The 18,454-nt window shown below is 37.4% G+C and overlaps 1 protein-coding gene across 1 annotated transcript in view; it reads left to right on the top strand.

Annotated features, from left to right (window-relative positions):
- LOC132131111 (low-density lipoprotein receptor-related protein 1B-like) overlaps positions 1-18,454 on the top strand; it is a 238,602-nt gene that overhangs the window by 175,444 nt on the left and 44,704 nt on the right. Inside the window, exons 51-65 of the mRNA XM_059543053.1 lie at positions 1-52; positions 457-579; positions 2,173-2,313; positions 3,739-3,926; positions 5,151-5,334; positions 6,964-7,049; positions 9,081-9,203; positions 11,586-11,767; positions 11,871-12,070; positions 12,151-12,339; positions 12,448-12,596; positions 12,742-12,835; positions 14,060-14,176; positions 14,266-14,385; positions 18,094-18,213. The exon at positions 1-52 is cut by the window's left edge and continues 77 nt beyond it. Coding sequence (XP_059399036.1) covers positions 1-52; positions 457-579; positions 2,173-2,313; positions 3,739-3,926; positions 5,151-5,334; positions 6,964-7,049; positions 9,081-9,203; positions 11,586-11,767; positions 11,871-12,070; positions 12,151-12,339; positions 12,448-12,596; positions 12,742-12,835; positions 14,060-14,176; positions 14,266-14,385; positions 18,094-18,213 — 2,068 coding nt within the window. The remainder of the gene's footprint in view (positions 53-456; positions 580-2,172; positions 2,314-3,738; positions 3,927-5,150; positions 5,335-6,963; positions 7,050-9,080; positions 9,204-11,585; positions 11,768-11,870; positions 12,071-12,150; positions 12,340-12,447; positions 12,597-12,741; positions 12,836-14,059; positions 14,177-14,265; positions 14,386-18,093; positions 18,214-18,454) is intronic.

The following is an 18,454-nucleotide window of genomic DNA, read 5'->3' as shown; positions in this document are numbered from 1 at the left end:
GGGGAGAGAGATTGTCCCGATGGCAGCGATGAGCTAGCAGTAGCTGGCTGTGGTAACTTCAATCATGATATGTCCTCTCACAAAACCAGCAACTTCCTCAAACATTTCCCGTTTACACCCCAAACTGCAGTGTAGTAACATAGTGGCTGCTTTTCGCAATAGTACTGAAGTGAATGTGTCAGTCAGAAGTTTGGACACATTTCATTGGATTCATCTATTCATAGATCTATCTATCTAGCTATCTATCATCTGGAACAATGAACACTAATTAACACCAATGTTGGGTAATAATGTGCCAAATTGATCCAAAATATGTTCTGCTGTGCCTGAATTTTCAGACCCACAAACAAACTAACTGGGGGTGTGAGACAAATCTCAGGTGTCTATTTTGTGCAGCTCCTTTTATCCTAACACGTACCTAATGTCCTGTTTGTTCCTGTTCCTCTCTTTAATAAGCTCCGAACAACACGTGCACTGAGAGCACGTTCCAGTGCCGGAACCAGAACTGCATCCTGCGGCGTTTTGTGTGCGACCATGATGACGACTGCGGAGACGGTTCTGACGAGTCTCTGGAATGCGGTGAGCGACTCGTGTTTCTCGATTCATTACTTTATGAAAATGACCGTCCCTCTGTAGCCTGTTTAAAATTGGTTGTAATTGTGTTGGCACAACATTAATTGGACATTTCAGCGGTTGCAGCAAGTACAACTCACTGTTCAATACCTCAGGTCTGAGAATAAACACACTTGCTCAGAGTAATAGATGGAACTATAGGCTACTTTTTAGATTTTTTGATCTATGAAGATGATTCTCACAAACTGGTCCCGGACACATTTGACCACAAAATCAAAAAGGTAAATTTAGGATTAGAAGCTAAGCATTTTTGCATAAATTGAGTTGCATACAAAAAAAAAAAAAATTAATTAAATGTATATAATTTGGAGTAATTGAGTACTTTTTTTAAATAGCATAAATTTAAGTGAGTGAAGTGAAAATGTGCTTAATTAACATTGAAAAACGTCTAAAAACAACATTTCTATGTTTTTTTTTGTCTTTATGTAAATGTTATTATTTTTTATCATAATAATTGTGCCTTTTTTTTAAAGATTGCAGTTTGATATCTCCAATTTGTGACTTTAAATCTCACAATATGACTTTTTTTCATAATTTACACTTTTTTTCTCATTATTGACTCCATATGTCATAATTGACTTAATTTACGTGGGTGTGTGTGTGTGTGTATGTATATATATATATATATATATATATATATATATAATTTTTTTATTCTCAGTGCGACTATTTTCACAATTGTGATTTTATTTTTATTTTTTTCTCATAATTGTGACTTCATTAGTCCAATTTGTGTTGTTATATCTCAAAATGTGGCTTTATTTATCTTTAAGTATTTCTCACAATTGTAATTTTTGTTTTCCACAAGATTTTTTCTTATCTCGCACCGTCGTTTTATATTTTATATCATAAAATGTAACTTTATTTCTTGCAATGTGACTATTTCTCATAATTTATCTCTCAAAGATACATGACAATCTCACAATTGCGATGATTTTTTTTGTTGTTGTTGATGACTCAATATCTTGCAATGCTATTATGCACTTTATTTTTGACAACAATAATTGCATTTTTTTGTAATAACAGCAAATTTATGTCCCATTTGTGACTTTATATTTCAGAATGTGACTAAATTTCTCATAATTGGGATTTTTTTTAGTTCACGATGATTAAAAAAATCTCACTGTTTGGTTTTATATCTCATAATTTGACTATTTCTCACAATCTGTGACTTTGTCTACCATTTTGACTTTTTATATCATAAAATGTAACTATTTCTCTCAATGTGACTTTTTCTTGCAATTACAATTATTTGGAAAATATGACTCTATATATCGCAATGCTGTTTTATGCTTGTTTTTCATCACCATTTGCAAATTTGTCTCCCATTGTGACATTAAATCACAAAATGTCTTTCTTGCAGTGCGAGTATTTCTCATAATTATGACTTTTTTGTGACATCATATCTCACAATTGCGAATTTATATCTTAAAGTGACTGTATTTCTTGTTTAAACTTTATCTCAATAATAATGGCAACTGAAATATCATGCATACCTATTTGAAACACCTATTTAATAATACCTATTTTTCCCTCCAGAATATCGTTTATGCAAAGAGGAGGAGTTCCGCTGCGCAGATGGGAGGTGTTTATTGAGAGCCCAATGGGAATGTGACGGTTTCCCCGACTGTCTGGACCAATCAGATGAACTGCCACTCAACCCAAAGTGTTCCGCTGCAGGCGAGTCCCTCTCATGTGTCACACACCCAATTTGACTGACAGGTTCCCAGGTTCCATCCCATTTGGGATTTGTCAGAACACCTGGTCTTCCCCGTTTCTGTCCTGTACCCCTGCCAGTATCACCTGAGCTGGGCAGAGAGGGGCTGATGAAACTGCTGTGCCTCTGTTCTTCAATTTTTGGTTTTAGGGCAAACCATATGCCATTAATGTTAACAGATGCCATTACTGTTCCCAGCCAAGCTCATTAAGCAACAGTTTTAGGTTTATATTTCTGAGGGGAAATTCAGTTTACAACATGTTTACAGTACAACTTTAAAACACTAATAAAGCTCTTTTGACTTGGACCAGTAAGCAACACTCTAGCAAGCAACCAACCATAACACCTACCAACTGCATAGCCAGGTTCCACAAACCACCTAGAACACCATAGCATGCATGACAAGTGCTCAGAACACCCTAGCAAAGAGTTAAAAAGCACTCAGAAGACCCTAGAAACACTTACAAGATGCTAAAACAACAAAGACCACCCTAGCGACTGCATAGCAAAATTCTAATGCCACCACGAACAGCATACCACATGTTAAGAAGCACTCAGAACATCCTTGCAACCTTAAAGCACCATATTTTAAACCACCAAGAACATGATAGTGACATACCAAAAAAACAACAACAACAAAAAAAACATTTAGAACAACAAAGTGCTAAGACGCACTCAGAACACCCTAGCAACACTCTAGCAATGTGGTGAAAACCTTCCAGAATACTCAGCAGCATAGCAATTTAGGCATAGCCGTATGCTAAAAAGCACTCAGAACACCCTAGCAGCCACATATCAACATAGAAACAACCTACAGTAGAACACCCTAGCAACCACATCAAAATGTGGTGAAAACCTTTCAGAATACTCAGTAGCATAGCAACGTAGGCATAGCTACGGCTGCTCCGATCACGATCGGCCGATCGTTAATGCGCATCTCGTCAGTAAAGCCGGTTCTCTAATCAGCGGTAAATTCCCTCAGGTGCGTGATTTCACAGAGAGCAGCTGTTACTATACAGAGCCGTTGTTAACTGAGAAGATGCGCAAATAAACGCTGAAAATGAAGTGGATTTACGCATCTTCTCAGTTAACAATGGCTCCGTGTAGTAACAGCTGCTCTATGTGAATTCACCTGAGGGAATTTACCACTGATTAGAGAACCGGCTTTACTGACGAGATGTGCATAACAATCGGCCGATCGTGATCGGAGCAGCCCTAGGCATAGCCTTATGCTAAAAAGCACTCAGAACGCCCTAGCAACAACTGTAGGTAGGGCATGCTACAGTCTGTCAGGAGCACCCTAGCAACCACTTGAGTTCTATGTTTCTTATCTGATGGTTTTGTTGATTTTTGTCTCCCCTTTCTTTTCTCGCTGCTCCATGTTTTAGAAAGTTTGTGCAATGGGTCGGTTTTCATGTGCGCAAACGGCCGTTGCGTTCCGCTGGGAAGCGTGTGTAATCAGCGCGACGACTGCGGGGACCGATCGGACGAGAGGAACTGCAATGTTAACGAGTGTTTAAACCGTAAAGTCAGCGGCTGTACCCAGGACTGTCAAGACCTACCTGTGGGATACAAGGTGTGTACGAAAGCACATTTTTCACACGGTTTCTTTTTACGAATTAAGCGTCTGGTTCAACTCAAGTTCCATTCCACGCTAAAGACATCCACACATGAAACTACGGCCTACCAATACGAAAGAATGTTTTGGTTTTTCCAACGAATCTTCACTAAACCTCATTAGCAGGCCTTAGTGGCTACAACAGTATTGGGTAAGTCTACGCAAACAAATAGTTCAAAGTAATAATATGTTTACATTCCACAGAGGTTTATAGTACTAAGCGTTAAATCCGTGGAGAATGTTATGATACCATTTCTAGTCAGTTCACAATGTTTAACCGGTGAATGTGTAAACGAGTGCTAAAACACGTATGCTAGCTATTTAGTGCTTGAAAAAATCAATTGAGGTAGTGAACAGCAGGGAAATGACATGTAAGGCAGACACACACACACAAACAGTGTGTGTTTTCAGTGGGAGAATGACACACACACAAAGGGAGAGAGAGAGAGTGGCAGATTGAACAGCTTCATTTGGCAGATGTCTCAGAATGCTGGGCCGGTCCTTTGACAGCCACACTGACTTAAAAAACAGGCAGTCAAGGACACAGAACTTACTAGAACTTTGTTTCTCTTGCTTGTTTTAGCTTTTGTTACCACACAATTAAAATATAAAGCATATTTCTAATGAATGACTAATGACTAAACTAATGGTCTAGAAACGTTGTAAACATCGTTTTGTTTCACCGCTCACTTCCTGTCCATTAGTCTCTCATTAGTTTAGAGTGACTTGTACATAAATTTACTATGGTAATTTTTCACCTAAAAGTCAAATAGAAAATTTGATTAAGAAATTATAAAATTATTCAAATAAAGTTACAAATTCAACTTTTATTTGGGAAAAAACAACAACAGATATTTCAGATAAAGTTGTTGACCATTAAGACTTCTTGCATTTCAATTTTATTTTATTTTTTTAGTAATATAATGTGATTATAAGAAAGAAATACTTGACGATGGGCCGTTGAATTATTAGAAAAATAATGCACACCCAAAGTGGTGATGCGGCCACAATGCAAAGCCACACCTCAACAAATTTATAAGATTATATATTTTGAAATGAAAATGAAATATAGCGAAAAACACAATACATGTCATATTTTATTTTGTGCTGAAAACCCATACATGTTCTTGGTAGATCTCTGTGAGATTCACACACAAATCCTTTTTTTATTTTCTTCTGTAGTGTACGTGCTGGCCGGGGTTTCATCTGAAAAACGATGGTAGGACTTGCATTGACGTGGACGAATGTTCCGAAAACTTTCCCTGCAGTCACCAGTGCATCAACAACTATGGGTCTTTTCACTGCCTGTGTGCCGATGGGTATCAGCGTCCCGCCAGTAACCCGCACAGCTGCAGGTCTCTCTCAGGTACTCTGCTCTATTGAGTGGTACAGGTGTGAATGAGCTCCTGTGGACCCTCTCAAAGAGGGTCTCTTGCCCAGAAATGCCACACACAGGTGAGAACATGCATACTGAGCCTTGTTGTGACTTATATTTAGAGAAAAGCAACAGGAGGTTGAAGACAATTAGTTCATCAGCTGGAGATGAGCTCCGATTGGCTAAGAACAGATCCAAGTGTGACATATGGTGTCTGCCTGCAGTTATTTACTGTATAAAAGAAAGACACTTTCATATTCTCTCATTTAGTTTTCACTTGCAAACACCACTGACATGAAAAGAAGCTGCTTATGAAATCTGTCAAAGACCACCACTGCATTGTGATTGCCTTTTTAACATAGTACTATGGTAATACCATGTTTTATGGACATGTACCATATGACTTGTTCTACAAAATAGGTTATACGTGTTAACACAGACATTTTTATATTATTTTATTTATTATTTCGTTTTTCCCATTTCAGTTGACTGCATTCAGAAAGCCTGTCAACCATGTTACCATGTTATATATATATATATATATATATATATATATAATATATATATATATATATATATATATATATATATATATATATTGGTAACATGGTTGACAGGCTTAATCATTTTAATGAATCATTTTATTGTATTATATTTTAAAGTGCCTTAAAAAGTCAACCCTGTTACCATGAGGTTTTTTTTTATTTTTTTTTTATAGTGAACAATTGATAATAGAGAAATATATGTATAGATGAGTTTTATATTTTATGGCCTTGAGCACTTTCAGCCTGAAAACCAAAACTTTCAACCCTGTTACCATTAGTCATTTTTACGTTTCAGAAGGCATAATTACATCTGAAAATGTATATTAAATATACTATATATTATATATTGCCAAATCCACTGAATTGACATTAAACACATTATATGTACTTGTAAAACCACCAAAACCCTTAGACTCCAGAGGGTTAAACTGGGAAATTTTCCATAGTATACTCATAGAATACTTAAAAATACAACACACATCTGTTAGTATGTTAGTATATATCAATGTACCACCTGATCCCTGTACCACCACGATACTGTTTTGTAAGTGTCTCTCCTTCAAAGAAATGTGCCTACACACACAAACACAAAGATTCAAATAATAAAGCTCTGTTTGTGTATGACTGACAAGTCTAAGTCCCAGTCTTGACAGGAAGTGGATATTCGAGTGTTGGCAGCTCACAGGAAATTGATTTCAAGTCATCAAACTGAAGTTGCAGTCATGTCTTGCATCCAGAATAATCCATAGAGCAACACAAACACTTATTTAAAGTGTTTGTATTACATCCGTATAACGGAATATTATAAAATCCCAAGTATTATTGTCCACTTATAGCCACAAAGGATTAAAGCAAGACAGTGTTTTGCCTGTAATTTTTATAATATTTATATTTATTTATTTATTTTAAGAAATGTTATGGGGAAATGTTTTCTTAAATGAAAAAAAAAAAAAAAAAAAAAAAAATATATATATATATATATATATATATATATATATAAATAAAAATGTATTCAATAATTAAAATTGCATTTAACAAAATATAAACATTTTTAATAATTTATTTTCTTTTTCAGCGGAGGAACCTTTTCTTATTCTTGCTGACCATCATGAAATCCGAAAGATCAGTCTGGATGGATCAAACTACACTCTTCTAAAACAGGTATGATGGATAAAGCTCTTTTAAACATAACATTTTACTTATACAGTTGTTAAAAATCTCTTTTTATAACCATTATCGTAATTTGCGTGCACACATGTGCCATCCTGTTTAACTCAAACTCTTAAGTGTGTTCCCATGTCATTTCCTACTTATTTCTATGAAAAAAAAAAAAAAAAAAAAACAGCATATGGAGCTTAATATAGACACAGCATCCAAAAGCAGTATCAACAGCCACCTGTGTTACTTTATAGAAATTCACAAGCTCAAATTAAGCCTGAAACAGCATTTTAGACACTTGATTGAAGTGAACGTCAATGTCCCGGAATATCTGCACACGGAAAAGGTCATATTGTGACTGGAATCACAACTATTTTCCACTTAGAATTGAAAATGATGAGGTGTAAGTTATGGCTCCTTCTCAGCTGGTAAATATGTAATTATAGTAGTCGTTATTAATGAAGACATCAGTAATTGTCTTTAAATCTGTATGAAGCTGCTTGTCAATGCAAAAGGAACCATGACGGATCTGACTTTGAAGGGACCGTCGGATGAGAAAGTCTCTCACAGCCCTCGTGTGAAGAAATTGAGCGGCTTGCCATCGAAGGAGCAGTTAAAAACGCACGCTTGGGTTGATTCATCAGTCTGGAACTCCATCAGTTTGATTTAAAAGGTCTGGTCCAGCAAATTAGATCTGAACGTGGCGAGGGGTTTGAGTGAACGAGACAGAACGACAGAGAGAGCGAGAGAGAGATGGGAGAATATGAAAGACCCCTACTGAGAAAGTGATTTGCTATGGGCCTGGTAGTGCATGATGGGAATTTTTTGTCAGCTGGAGGAAGTCTTGCTCTTATTTTTAACCGAACGTAGTGAAAATTAAACGAATTAGAAAGGTATTGAGAAAGCAGCGGGAAGATGCTGTAACGAGTGGGTATGGACTATAAAAGAGGAGTGTTTTGATATTTAGCTTTTTTTTATAATATTTTGTGACTCATGGCATCCAAATTCCTCCATTTGCTTAAATTAAATGGTTTGAATGTATTAAATAGAGTGTTGATTGCAGCTGGACTAGGAGATAAATACTCACGGTGGCAAAGAAAGTTTTAATTCTGGTCACAATCCTCCCACAGTCCTGTCCCCTATACTTAAAAAAAAATATCTATCAATAGCATTATATCAGAAATAAACATGCAAACAGGGTAATGACAAAAAGAAGTAAAATACTTTGAAAACCTAAAAACAATTGCCTCAGAAACAGAGAAAATAATTACAAATTTTTCTATCTTGAAATTATTAATAAATTACATTGTTATATAAGGTTGAAATAATTTAATACTTATTTTTATATATTTTTTATTTATTTATTTTTGGGAAAAGAGAGGGAAAAGAGAAAAAGTGGAAATATTTTAACTAAATTACTACTATACATGAGGCTCCAAAACTAAACTCTAAAATAATATTAATAATAATATAGTAATTTAATAATAATAGTAATAATAAATAAATAAATTAAAAAAAAAAAAAAAATATATATATATATATATATATATACATATATATATATATATACACACATATATACACACATATATACACACATATATATATATATATATATATATATATATATATATATATATATTCATTAATATTAAAATGAATAGGTAATTTCAGGGTTAATTTAAATACTATTATAACATTTCTTAATGTATTTTTTTATTAGCTTTTTTATTTCTTTTCATTTTATTTTTAATATAAGTTGTAGTAATTGTATTTGCTTTTGTCATTTGTATTAGTTTTCTTCTAGTTTTCCTTAGATTTTTCTAGCTTCTTATACATATATAATATGTCTCGCTATTTGAAATATTATTTTTTAAGTGAAGTAAAAAATGAGAATTTATCCACTGTAAAAAAAACAACAACAAAAAAACAAACAAAAAAGAAAATTCTCTGACTTTCCTGCCCTTTAAAATCTCATCTGTCAGTCTCATGGTTTGTCTGTCTCTCTCTCTCTGTCTGTCTTTATCTCTGCAGGGACTCAGTAATGTCATCTCTCTAGACTTTGACTACAGGAAGGAGTTGATCTATTGGATTGACACTAGCAGGCCCAGCGGACGCAGAATAAACAGAATGCGCCTGAATGGAAGTGACCTCAAGGTACATCCGCGAGTGTGTGTGTGTGTGTGTGTGTGTGTGTGTTTGTTGAATTACTCTTGAAATAACCCAGAAATGCCCAGATTTCCATATGCAAATACCCTCTGTCCCTGGGTAAATTTGATTCACGTCACCTCTGAATAGGGGTAATTTTTATTGCGTAATTGATGGATTCCAATGGGGGAAGCAGACATATCACGTCACTCCAACAAATAAATAAAAGCTTTTTTTCTGAGATTAACTGGTATTTCTGGTATGAAATGAGTTGGGGTTAAAACGATAGACCGTGTGGTGTGTGTGTGTTTGTGAGACTGTCTGCCTTCATACTACTCTCCATCAATGCCCTTGCATATATAACTCAGGGCGGAAAACAGCCATAGTGTTCCAGCCTTGCCCTGCTGGGCCGCCAGAGCTCGTTATGTTTAATATCGAGCCATAATGGCTCATTAAGCTTGATTGAACTCTGGATCTTGAACTGATTTATGGTAGTGTGCTATATAGTACAGAGAAAAGAGAGAGAGAGGGAGAGGTAGAGCTTCTGTAAAGGCAAGGCAGCTAAAAACGTGGCTAAGGTAAAAAAATGTTCTTGGTAAATGCTTTGAATGATTCCAAATGAGCCTGATTCTCCAGAGTCATCTAGAGAGATTTGTAGTGTTGTGGTTTTCACCGTTTCACAGGTGTTATGAATATGTAGTATAATGTGCCTGTGAAAATACTGTAGTAGCAGTACCAGTTTCGACCATTGGGGGCACAATTTAGTTTTTCCACAAGATCAGTTTGATCTCAACGTTGTATTTTAGGTCGTTGACAATATTTCCTACACAATCACACATCCTTATGTAAATTATCGCGAATTGTGCCATGCAACTCATTGTTTGGGTATGTTTGTAGTATTACCTGTTTTGCATGCCTTAGTTAGTTAATACAATGTTTATTAACATCTTTCAGAGTATAAAAAAAGTATTTTAATATCTTTCGCTTTACAACAAAACCTTTAAATTGAACTGTATTCAGAACAGCAATGCAAAATATAAGTAGAATAAAACAAGCAACAGATTAAGTGACATTTATTATTATAAACAACAAGCCTAAATTAGTTTATTTATAGTAAAATGTGGAAAATGCACTATAGCAATAAATTTAGGCTCATGTACTGTACCTATTCGGCACAAATCAAAATCTGTGCACTTTGTGTATGTTTTGCGTGCAATGCATTATTTTGACTTAACTGACTTAGTAATTGAATTTGTGACATTTTGTTGCTATTGTTTTGCTTACCCAGTTAATATTTTTTGTACACTTTTTGTACACTTTCACCCCATGGTGTATTACTTGAAGATGCTTGTTATCCCGGGGAGCGCAGCATCTACAAATCCAGTGAAGATGTCAAAACTCATCATGGCTAGGCTAGTTTTAATTAGTGCTGATGGTACGATCCAGTCTGAGGCAAAATGTCTTTAATATTCATCTCTAATATTCATCAGCTTGCAGAATGTTACTCTTACTCTTAAAGAGCTAGGCAGGGGGCACCAGCAACCAGGAGCGAAAATGATTAAAAGCACTGGATTATCCGCCAGCTGGGAAGACTATTGTTTATGCCAAACAGGCAGTTTCTGTGATCAGAATGAGCAGTGAAATTATGTAAAGTGCCTTTTTTAAAACTACTTCTTTTGGGAACTTTTCTTGTTGAGTGTTGTCGCTGTAGTTTGACTTTTTGCAGTGAAAACTTGCAAATTTGCTGGCTAACTGCTATGCTAACTATTTTTGTGGACTTGCAAGTCACTAGTTGAGAACTCTGCATCTAGATATTAACATAGCCTTGAGTTTTTTTATTTTATTTGAAAAAAAGAAAGCCCATTCACTCCCACTTTATCATACATTTACAAGTTCATTGTAGGTTAGCTAGATAATCTAGAGATTATCATAGCCTTGAAATTTTCATTTTATTTGAAGAAACAAAATCCCCTCACACCCAAGTTTATCTTACATTTACAAGTAGTTGAATGTTTTTGTTGTTGTAGTTTGACTTTTTGCAATGAAAACTTGTTAATTTACTGGCTAAATACTATCCTAGCTAGTTTTGTGGACCTGCAAACCACCAGTAAAGAAACAAATAATCCAGAATTGAGTTTATATGAACATATTTCTGTTTGTTTCTGGTTAAAAATTAGCATTTAAATTCCTGTCATGACAATAACTTTTGGCAGAAACAATAAAGCTTTACTTTTATATGACTTTACCAGCAAATGCACAGCTGCATCGCACAATCGCCATTCTGAACTTTTCTGCTAGGAAGCATTTGTTCCCTGCGGTACTGGCTGTGGATAAATCTTTGTGAATAACTGGCCAAAAGAGACCAACTGTGCTTGACTGCTGTTTTCTCAGGTGGTTCACAGGACGTCGGTCCCCAGTGCTCTCTCTGTGGACTGGATCGGCAAGAACTTGTACTGGTGTGACGGCGAGAGAAAGACCCTCGAGGTGGCGAAAGCTAATGGACTCTACCCGACTGTAGTGCTGAGGACTGGATTGAAAAATCCAACCTCTCTGGCTCTCGACACTCTCATGGGGTAAATGATGCTTATTCTTGCCTATTGTTCGCAATCCCAGAATGCATTGATTTTGAGTACACTTTTAAAAAGTCCTTCACCATTTATTCCCATGGTGCCTTAGATTTGTGTTCTGGATTGACTGCTGCGAGCAGCCCCAAATTGGACGGATTGGGATGGACGGCAGCAAGCCACGTGTCATAATCGATACAGAATTGCGTTCTCCCTCAGCCTTGACCCTTGACCACATCAACAAAAGGATCTACTGGGCGGACGAGAACCATATCTTATTTTCAAATATGGATGGTACAAAAAGACACAAGGGTAAGTTTCGCCTTGTCTCAAATGTTATCTTGTCTTGTTTCTAATTGTCCTCAATTAGATCTCTCAATCCCAATTTCCAGTCCCAATCAAGGACATAGGTGGCGTAACTGGTCTCACACTGTTTGAGGACTTCATCTACTGGAGCGACCAGAAGTCAAAAACCCTTAGTCGCTCGCACAAGACGTCCGGTGGCCAACATACAGAACTCCTCAGCTCCTGGCAAACCATTCGAGACATTAAAGTCTACCATCCGCTCCGCCAGCCTGACGGTAGTATAGCGAGAATCTCTTTTCAGTTTGGATAAGTCTTCAGATGACTTTTTGTGCTAGAGTCATGTTGTTTTGGGCTTGTTTTTATTGTTTGCTGTTTGTCCTCAGTGCCAAAGCATCAGTGTCAGGTGACTAACGGAGGGTGCAGTCACCTATGCCTTCTTTCCCCTGGTGGGGGATACAAGTGCGCTTGCCCTACGCACTTTTACCTGGCGAACGACAACAAAACCTGTCTGTCTAACTGCACCGCAAGTCAGGTGTGACTTGTTTAATTACTTCAGAAGCCAGAAAAAGGGTTTCGCTGTAGCTCAACTACTCTTTGAACAACTTTCAACTACCAATTATATCCAGTGTGCTACTCGATAAAGAGTTATTCAAAAGGTTGTTTCTGTGTGCGTTTAGTTCCGCTGTGGTACAGATGAGTGTATTCCATTCTGGTGGAAATGTGACACCGTGGATGACTGCGGAGATGGATCCGATGAACCGGCAGATTGCCGTAAGTAACCAAACATGGTGGAAGTCAGCCAAACTGGTTAAGCTGGTGAAAAGTACATTATTGTAGTGCCTTGTAGTGTCTATAGGAATCAAAATCTAGTAAGTGTCCTACCTAAGCCGCATTTCCACCGCACAAACTTTACCTAGGAACTAGGGACTTTGGCCTGGTACTCGGTGTGTTTCCACCACAGGAACCAGGAACTAAATAAAGTAGGTAGTAGTTTTTCAATTTAGTCGTTTAAAACTCAAATCTGTGGTTTATTTATAAAGACAGCGCCTATTTAAAAATGTTTCACCGATTTCGGAGATGTGAGCTCCACGTGATCAGTGTGAGCTCAGTGATCATGTATCCGCCGAGAGCAGTCTCACCTCGGCCAGACCTTCTGACCTTCTGAGTGTCTTTAAGTGACTCCACGATCAATTATGATTTCTCTAAGCTCAACTGAAAGGAAGAAATTATTTAGACACTTGAGCCAAGTATTCTCTGAGTTTTGGACAGGAAAATCTTTTTGCGACAACTTATTCCTGTAATTTTGCTTGTTGGTTCATGGAGCGTTTATTTCTGAATATAGCTTTGCCTGTCATCAAGGTTATATTCAAGTGTTTCTTCCTTAAATATTTCTTTGAATGGGTCATTCGTAATGTGCTAGCACTTGCTTGATTGAGAGGTGAATTGTCTAGCTCACTGCAGACATTTGTGTTGAGCTCCAGGAAAAAACTAAAACAGGGTCTGCAGCGTTTTTAAAAATCTCCATCTAAAACGTGGGGGTAGTGTAAAAGACAGGCGTAATCATAGCAAAACTTTTAAAACGAAAACGCACTAGTGTAAACGTAGGATTACTCACTCATTATCTCTAATTATTTACTTGTTCTTTTATATTACTTTTGTTCTATTCGTTTGTTCATTTATTCTGTCTTGGCATCTTTCATTTTTCTCTTCATTTTTGTTTATTTGTCCTTGTTTGTTTATTCTGTATGTCTTTCAGTCATTTCTTTCATTTGTTTATTCACTTGTTCATTCACTCATTCTTTCTTCTTTCATTCTGTATTTTCATGTTGATTATGTCTGTTTGCCTTTGAATCTTTGTCCTTATCAAATTTTTTTTAATGTCTTATTTGCTCTTTTTTTGTCTTTCTGTCTGTCTTAAATTTTTGTTCTTTTTTTTTCTTTCTTTCTTTCTTTCTTTCTTTCTTTCATATATTAGTTTTTTTCTTCTGCTTACAGCGGAGTTTAAATGCCAGCCCGGAAGGTTCCAGTGCGGAACAGGTTTGTGTGCCCTCCCTCCGTTCATCTGTGATGGAGAGAACGACTGCGGAGACAACTCCGATGAAGCCAACTGTGGTAATTATAGATTGATGGATAAATGGAGACCAAGCGTAATGCATTATGATGTATCATGCAGTTATATCCTTGCTTGCATTTGCTTTCAGACTCATATATCTGCCTGTCTGGCCAGTTTAAGTGCACTCACCGGCAGAAGTGCATCCCTGTAAACCTGCGCTGTAATGGACAAGATGACTGCGGAGATGGTGAAGATGAAACCGATTGTCGTAAGATACACTAGGACTCATATTTTCTCTCTCTCTCTCTCTCTCTCTCTCTCTCTCTCTCTCTCAGATTTGACATAGATAACAATGAACTGCATTCATTTTCATCGTTCCTTGAATCCTGTTGAGCTAGATTTCCCTTTAGGAGAAGAAAAACAAACGAAAGTGAGAGCAAGAGATGGATGAAATCTCCCTCTTTATGACTTCTGAATGTGTATACTGGCTCGTGAAAGTCAAACTCAGACGGATTCGACAAAATGTTTGAGAACTTTGAATCGGTTGATGAGAAAAGTGCCAAGCGAGGAGCCTAGTAAACATTGGCAAAAGTTTTTTTGTTTTTTGTTTTTTCTACATCATTCCTCGGCTGCAGAGTGCTTTCAAAAGAATTGCTTGAGGGGAATTTAGGACACCAACAGCGAGAAGAAAGGACTGAAATGAGACAAAAAGAAAGTGAGGTAGACTCGCTAACCAGGAAGCAAAGAAGCCGTCTTGTGTCACCTTCAGAAGTCAGGCTGGAGTAATCATTACTTTGTGCGACAGGGATATGAATCCCAGTCCAAATGCAAGTCTTATTTTAGGTGGCGGTACAGGAGGAGGAGACTGGCAGAAGTTAATGCGCTCACTCAGATCTGAATCCTCCATTTGAAGCCACAGCAGGAGCCTAATTTCTCACTCCTCCCCAGAGTCGAGTATCTGGCTGGGTTTTGATAAGACACCCGGTTTTGGTATGCCCTTATGGGAGAGCGAAGAAGAGAAGCTGTCTGTCTTCTCTGAGAGAGAATCCGAAAGATATAAATAAAAATCAAGGAAAATAATTAACAGCGTTGGATGGGACGGAGCCCAGAGGGGCCACAGAGCTCTAAGAGGCTTTGAGGGGGTCTGACGGATCCAGGGGAGCTGAGCTCAGCCCTGGGCACTGATTAGCCAAACAGAGGGAGGGTTTAACAGGGATAATCGCATATGGAGCATGGCATTAGAGGCCGGCTTTAGATGCCCCCCCAAAGGAGAAAGAGCACTGTGGGTCAGGATTTCTGCTCCACCACCGGGAAAGTCTGGTCTAGGCTTAGCTTAATTTAGCGAGCAGCGGTCTAAGATCTGAGAAGAAAGAAGTTGTGGTTAGTCAGACCAACAGTGTATATTCTTGTTTAAAGGAAATATAAAATTATTCGAAATTAATCCAGGTGGACCTTTGAAGTTCTCCAGGAATTTGTATGATCCATAATTTAACCTCAAATTCAAAAGTAAAAGATATACATTTATATACACATACACTTAGGCATAAAATTGTTCAACTATCACTCAGAATTTAGAGTAATAATGATTTTTGTGTGTGTGTTTATGCTCAACAAGGCTTCATTTAGTGTATTTGATCAAAAGTACCGTATAAACAGCAATTATTGTGAAATTAGTTCTGGGCAACGGTTAATTGCATAAAAATAAAAGTTTTTGTTTCAATAATATGTGTTTTTACTGTGTATATTTATTTTGTATATATAAATACACACACATGCATGTGTATATTTAAGAGAAATATATTATGTTTATTTATTATATATATATATATATATATATATATATATATATATATATATGAAGAGTTCAGATATAAAAGCCTCAGTGCCATCTGAAATTTTCATCTAAAATTAGGATTTTTGTCAAGCTGCTATGCTTAGGTTGAGCCATTTTACTTTAATGCAATGTGCAGGTCCTTTTCCAGGCTATTAAAGTGAAATAACTGAACATAAATATAGGAGCCTGATAAAAATCCTTTTTATAGATGAAAATTTCAGATGGCATTTAGAGGCTTTTGCATCTGAACTCTTCATATATATATATATATATATAATTTATATTTAATAAATAGACATAATATATTTCCCCTAAAATATACACATAAATACACTCACCTAAAGGATTATTAGGAACACCATACTAATACTGTGTTTGACCCCCTTTTGCCTTAATTCTACATGGCATAGATTCAACAAGGTCCTGAAAGCATTCTTTAGAAATGTTGGCCCATATTGATAGGATAGCATCTTGCAGTTGATGGAGATTTGTGGGATGCACATCCAGGGCATGAAGCTCCTGTTCCACCATATCCCAAAGATGCTCTATTGGGTTAAGATCTGGTGACTGTGGGGACCATTTTAGTACAGTGAACTCATTGTCATGTTCAAGAAACCAATTAGATTTGATTCAAGCTTTGTGACATGGGGCATTATCCTGCTGGAAGTAGCCATCAGAGGATGGGTACATGGTGGTCATAAAGGGATGGACATGGTCAGAAACAATGCTCAGGTAGGCCGTGGCATTAAAACGATGCCCAATTGGCACTAAGGGGCCTAAAGTGTGCCAAGAAAACATCCCCCACACCATTACACCACCACCACCAGCCTGCACAGTGGTAACAAGGCATGATGGATCCATGTTCTCATTCGGTTTACGCCAAATTCTGACTCTACCATCTGAATGTCTCAACAGAAATCGAGACTCCTCAGACCAGGCGACATTTTTCCAGTCTTCAAATGTCCAATTTCGAGCTCGTGCAAATTGTAGCCTCTTTTTCCTATTTGTAGTGGAGATGAGTGGTACCCGGTGGGGTCTTCTGCTGCTGTAGCCCATCTGCCTCAAGGTTGTGCGTGTTGTGGCTTCACAAATGCTTTGCTGCATACCTCAGTTGTAACGAGAGGTTATTTCAGTTAAAGTTGCTCTTCTATCCGCTTGAATCAGTCGGCCCATTCTCCTCTGACCTCTAGCATCAACAAGGCATTTACACCCACAGGACTGTCGCATGCTGGATGTTTTTCCCTTTTCACACCATTCTTTGTAAACCCTAGAAATGGTTGTGCATGAAAATCCTAGTAACTGAGCAGATTGTGAAAAACTCAGATCAGCCCGTCTGGCACCAACAACCATGCCACGCTCAAAATTGCTTAAATCACTTTCTTTTCCAAATCAGACATTCAGTTTGGAGTTCAGGAGATTGTCTTGACCGGGACCACACCCCTAAATGCATTGAAGCTACTGCCATGTGATTGGTTGATTAGATAATTGCATTAATGAGAAATTGAAAAGGTGTTCCTAATAAACCTTTAGGTGAGTGTATTTTCAAAATATATAATGAATGTGTGAAAAAATTAGAAATGTTGTCTTTTTAATTTATATCATTTAAGGCACCACGGCTACAACCATCAAAGCAAAGCTTGTGTGCACATTTAAATTAAATTAAATTAAATTTATGCATTTAGCAGACGCTTTTATCCAAAGTGACTTACAGTCGTGCATTCAGGCTATCAATTTTTACCTATCATGTGTTCCCGGGGAATCGAACCCACAACCTTGCGCTTCATAACGCAATGCTCTACCAATTGAGCTACAGGAACACTAAATGCATATATATACAATATATACTTATATACAATCAATTGCAAGGCAGTCACTGTTGGACCTCAGATCACCCGCTGCGAGCAACGTTCCTGTTATTTCCTTTTTTTCTGAGGGTTTGTGGGAAGATCAAAGCACAGTTTTCTGCAGTCTATTACTGATTCTTTGCTCTTTCAAAAAGTGTCGCAGTAGAAAATAAGCCTGGACAATCTGTTGGATTCCCTAAAGTTGCGCTAAAATCTGTAAAAGTTAGTCTGCGGTTTGTCAACTGAACTTTCTTCTCATGGTTTTGATCACATGCTCTCCTTCTCTCCATGACTCCAGCCGAGAACACTTGCTCGCCGTCCCAGTTTCAGTGCAAGACCACAATGCACTGCATCTCCAAGCTGTGGGTGTGCGACGAGGACCCCGACTGCGCCGACGGCTCGGACGAAGCCAACTGCGGTGAGTTGCTCGCCGTCGCCATCCATTACCTCTCACTCGTCATCACCATAAAATATAAATATTCTCCTTAAATTTCAGCGTGAGAAATATCTGTTGGTCTGAGCTCCTTAAATATTCCATTTGCTTTAATTTTGCCCAGAGGACAGACCCAGATGAATAAAGAAGATTTCCAACTGTGATCTTGTGGTTTTGAGGATGTGCTGGCACGCTAAGAGGCATTTCGCTGGAAACCGCTCACCCG

This window comes from Carassius carassius, chromosome 48, assembly GCF_963082965.1.
Source record: "Carassius carassius chromosome 48, fCarCar2.1, whole genome shotgun sequence".
NCBI classification, from domain to species: domain Eukaryota; kingdom Metazoa; phylum Chordata; class Actinopteri; order Cypriniformes; family Cyprinidae; genus Carassius; species Carassius carassius.
Note: the sequence above shows the minus strand (reverse complement) of the source record. Positions and strands in the feature narration are given on the sequence as shown.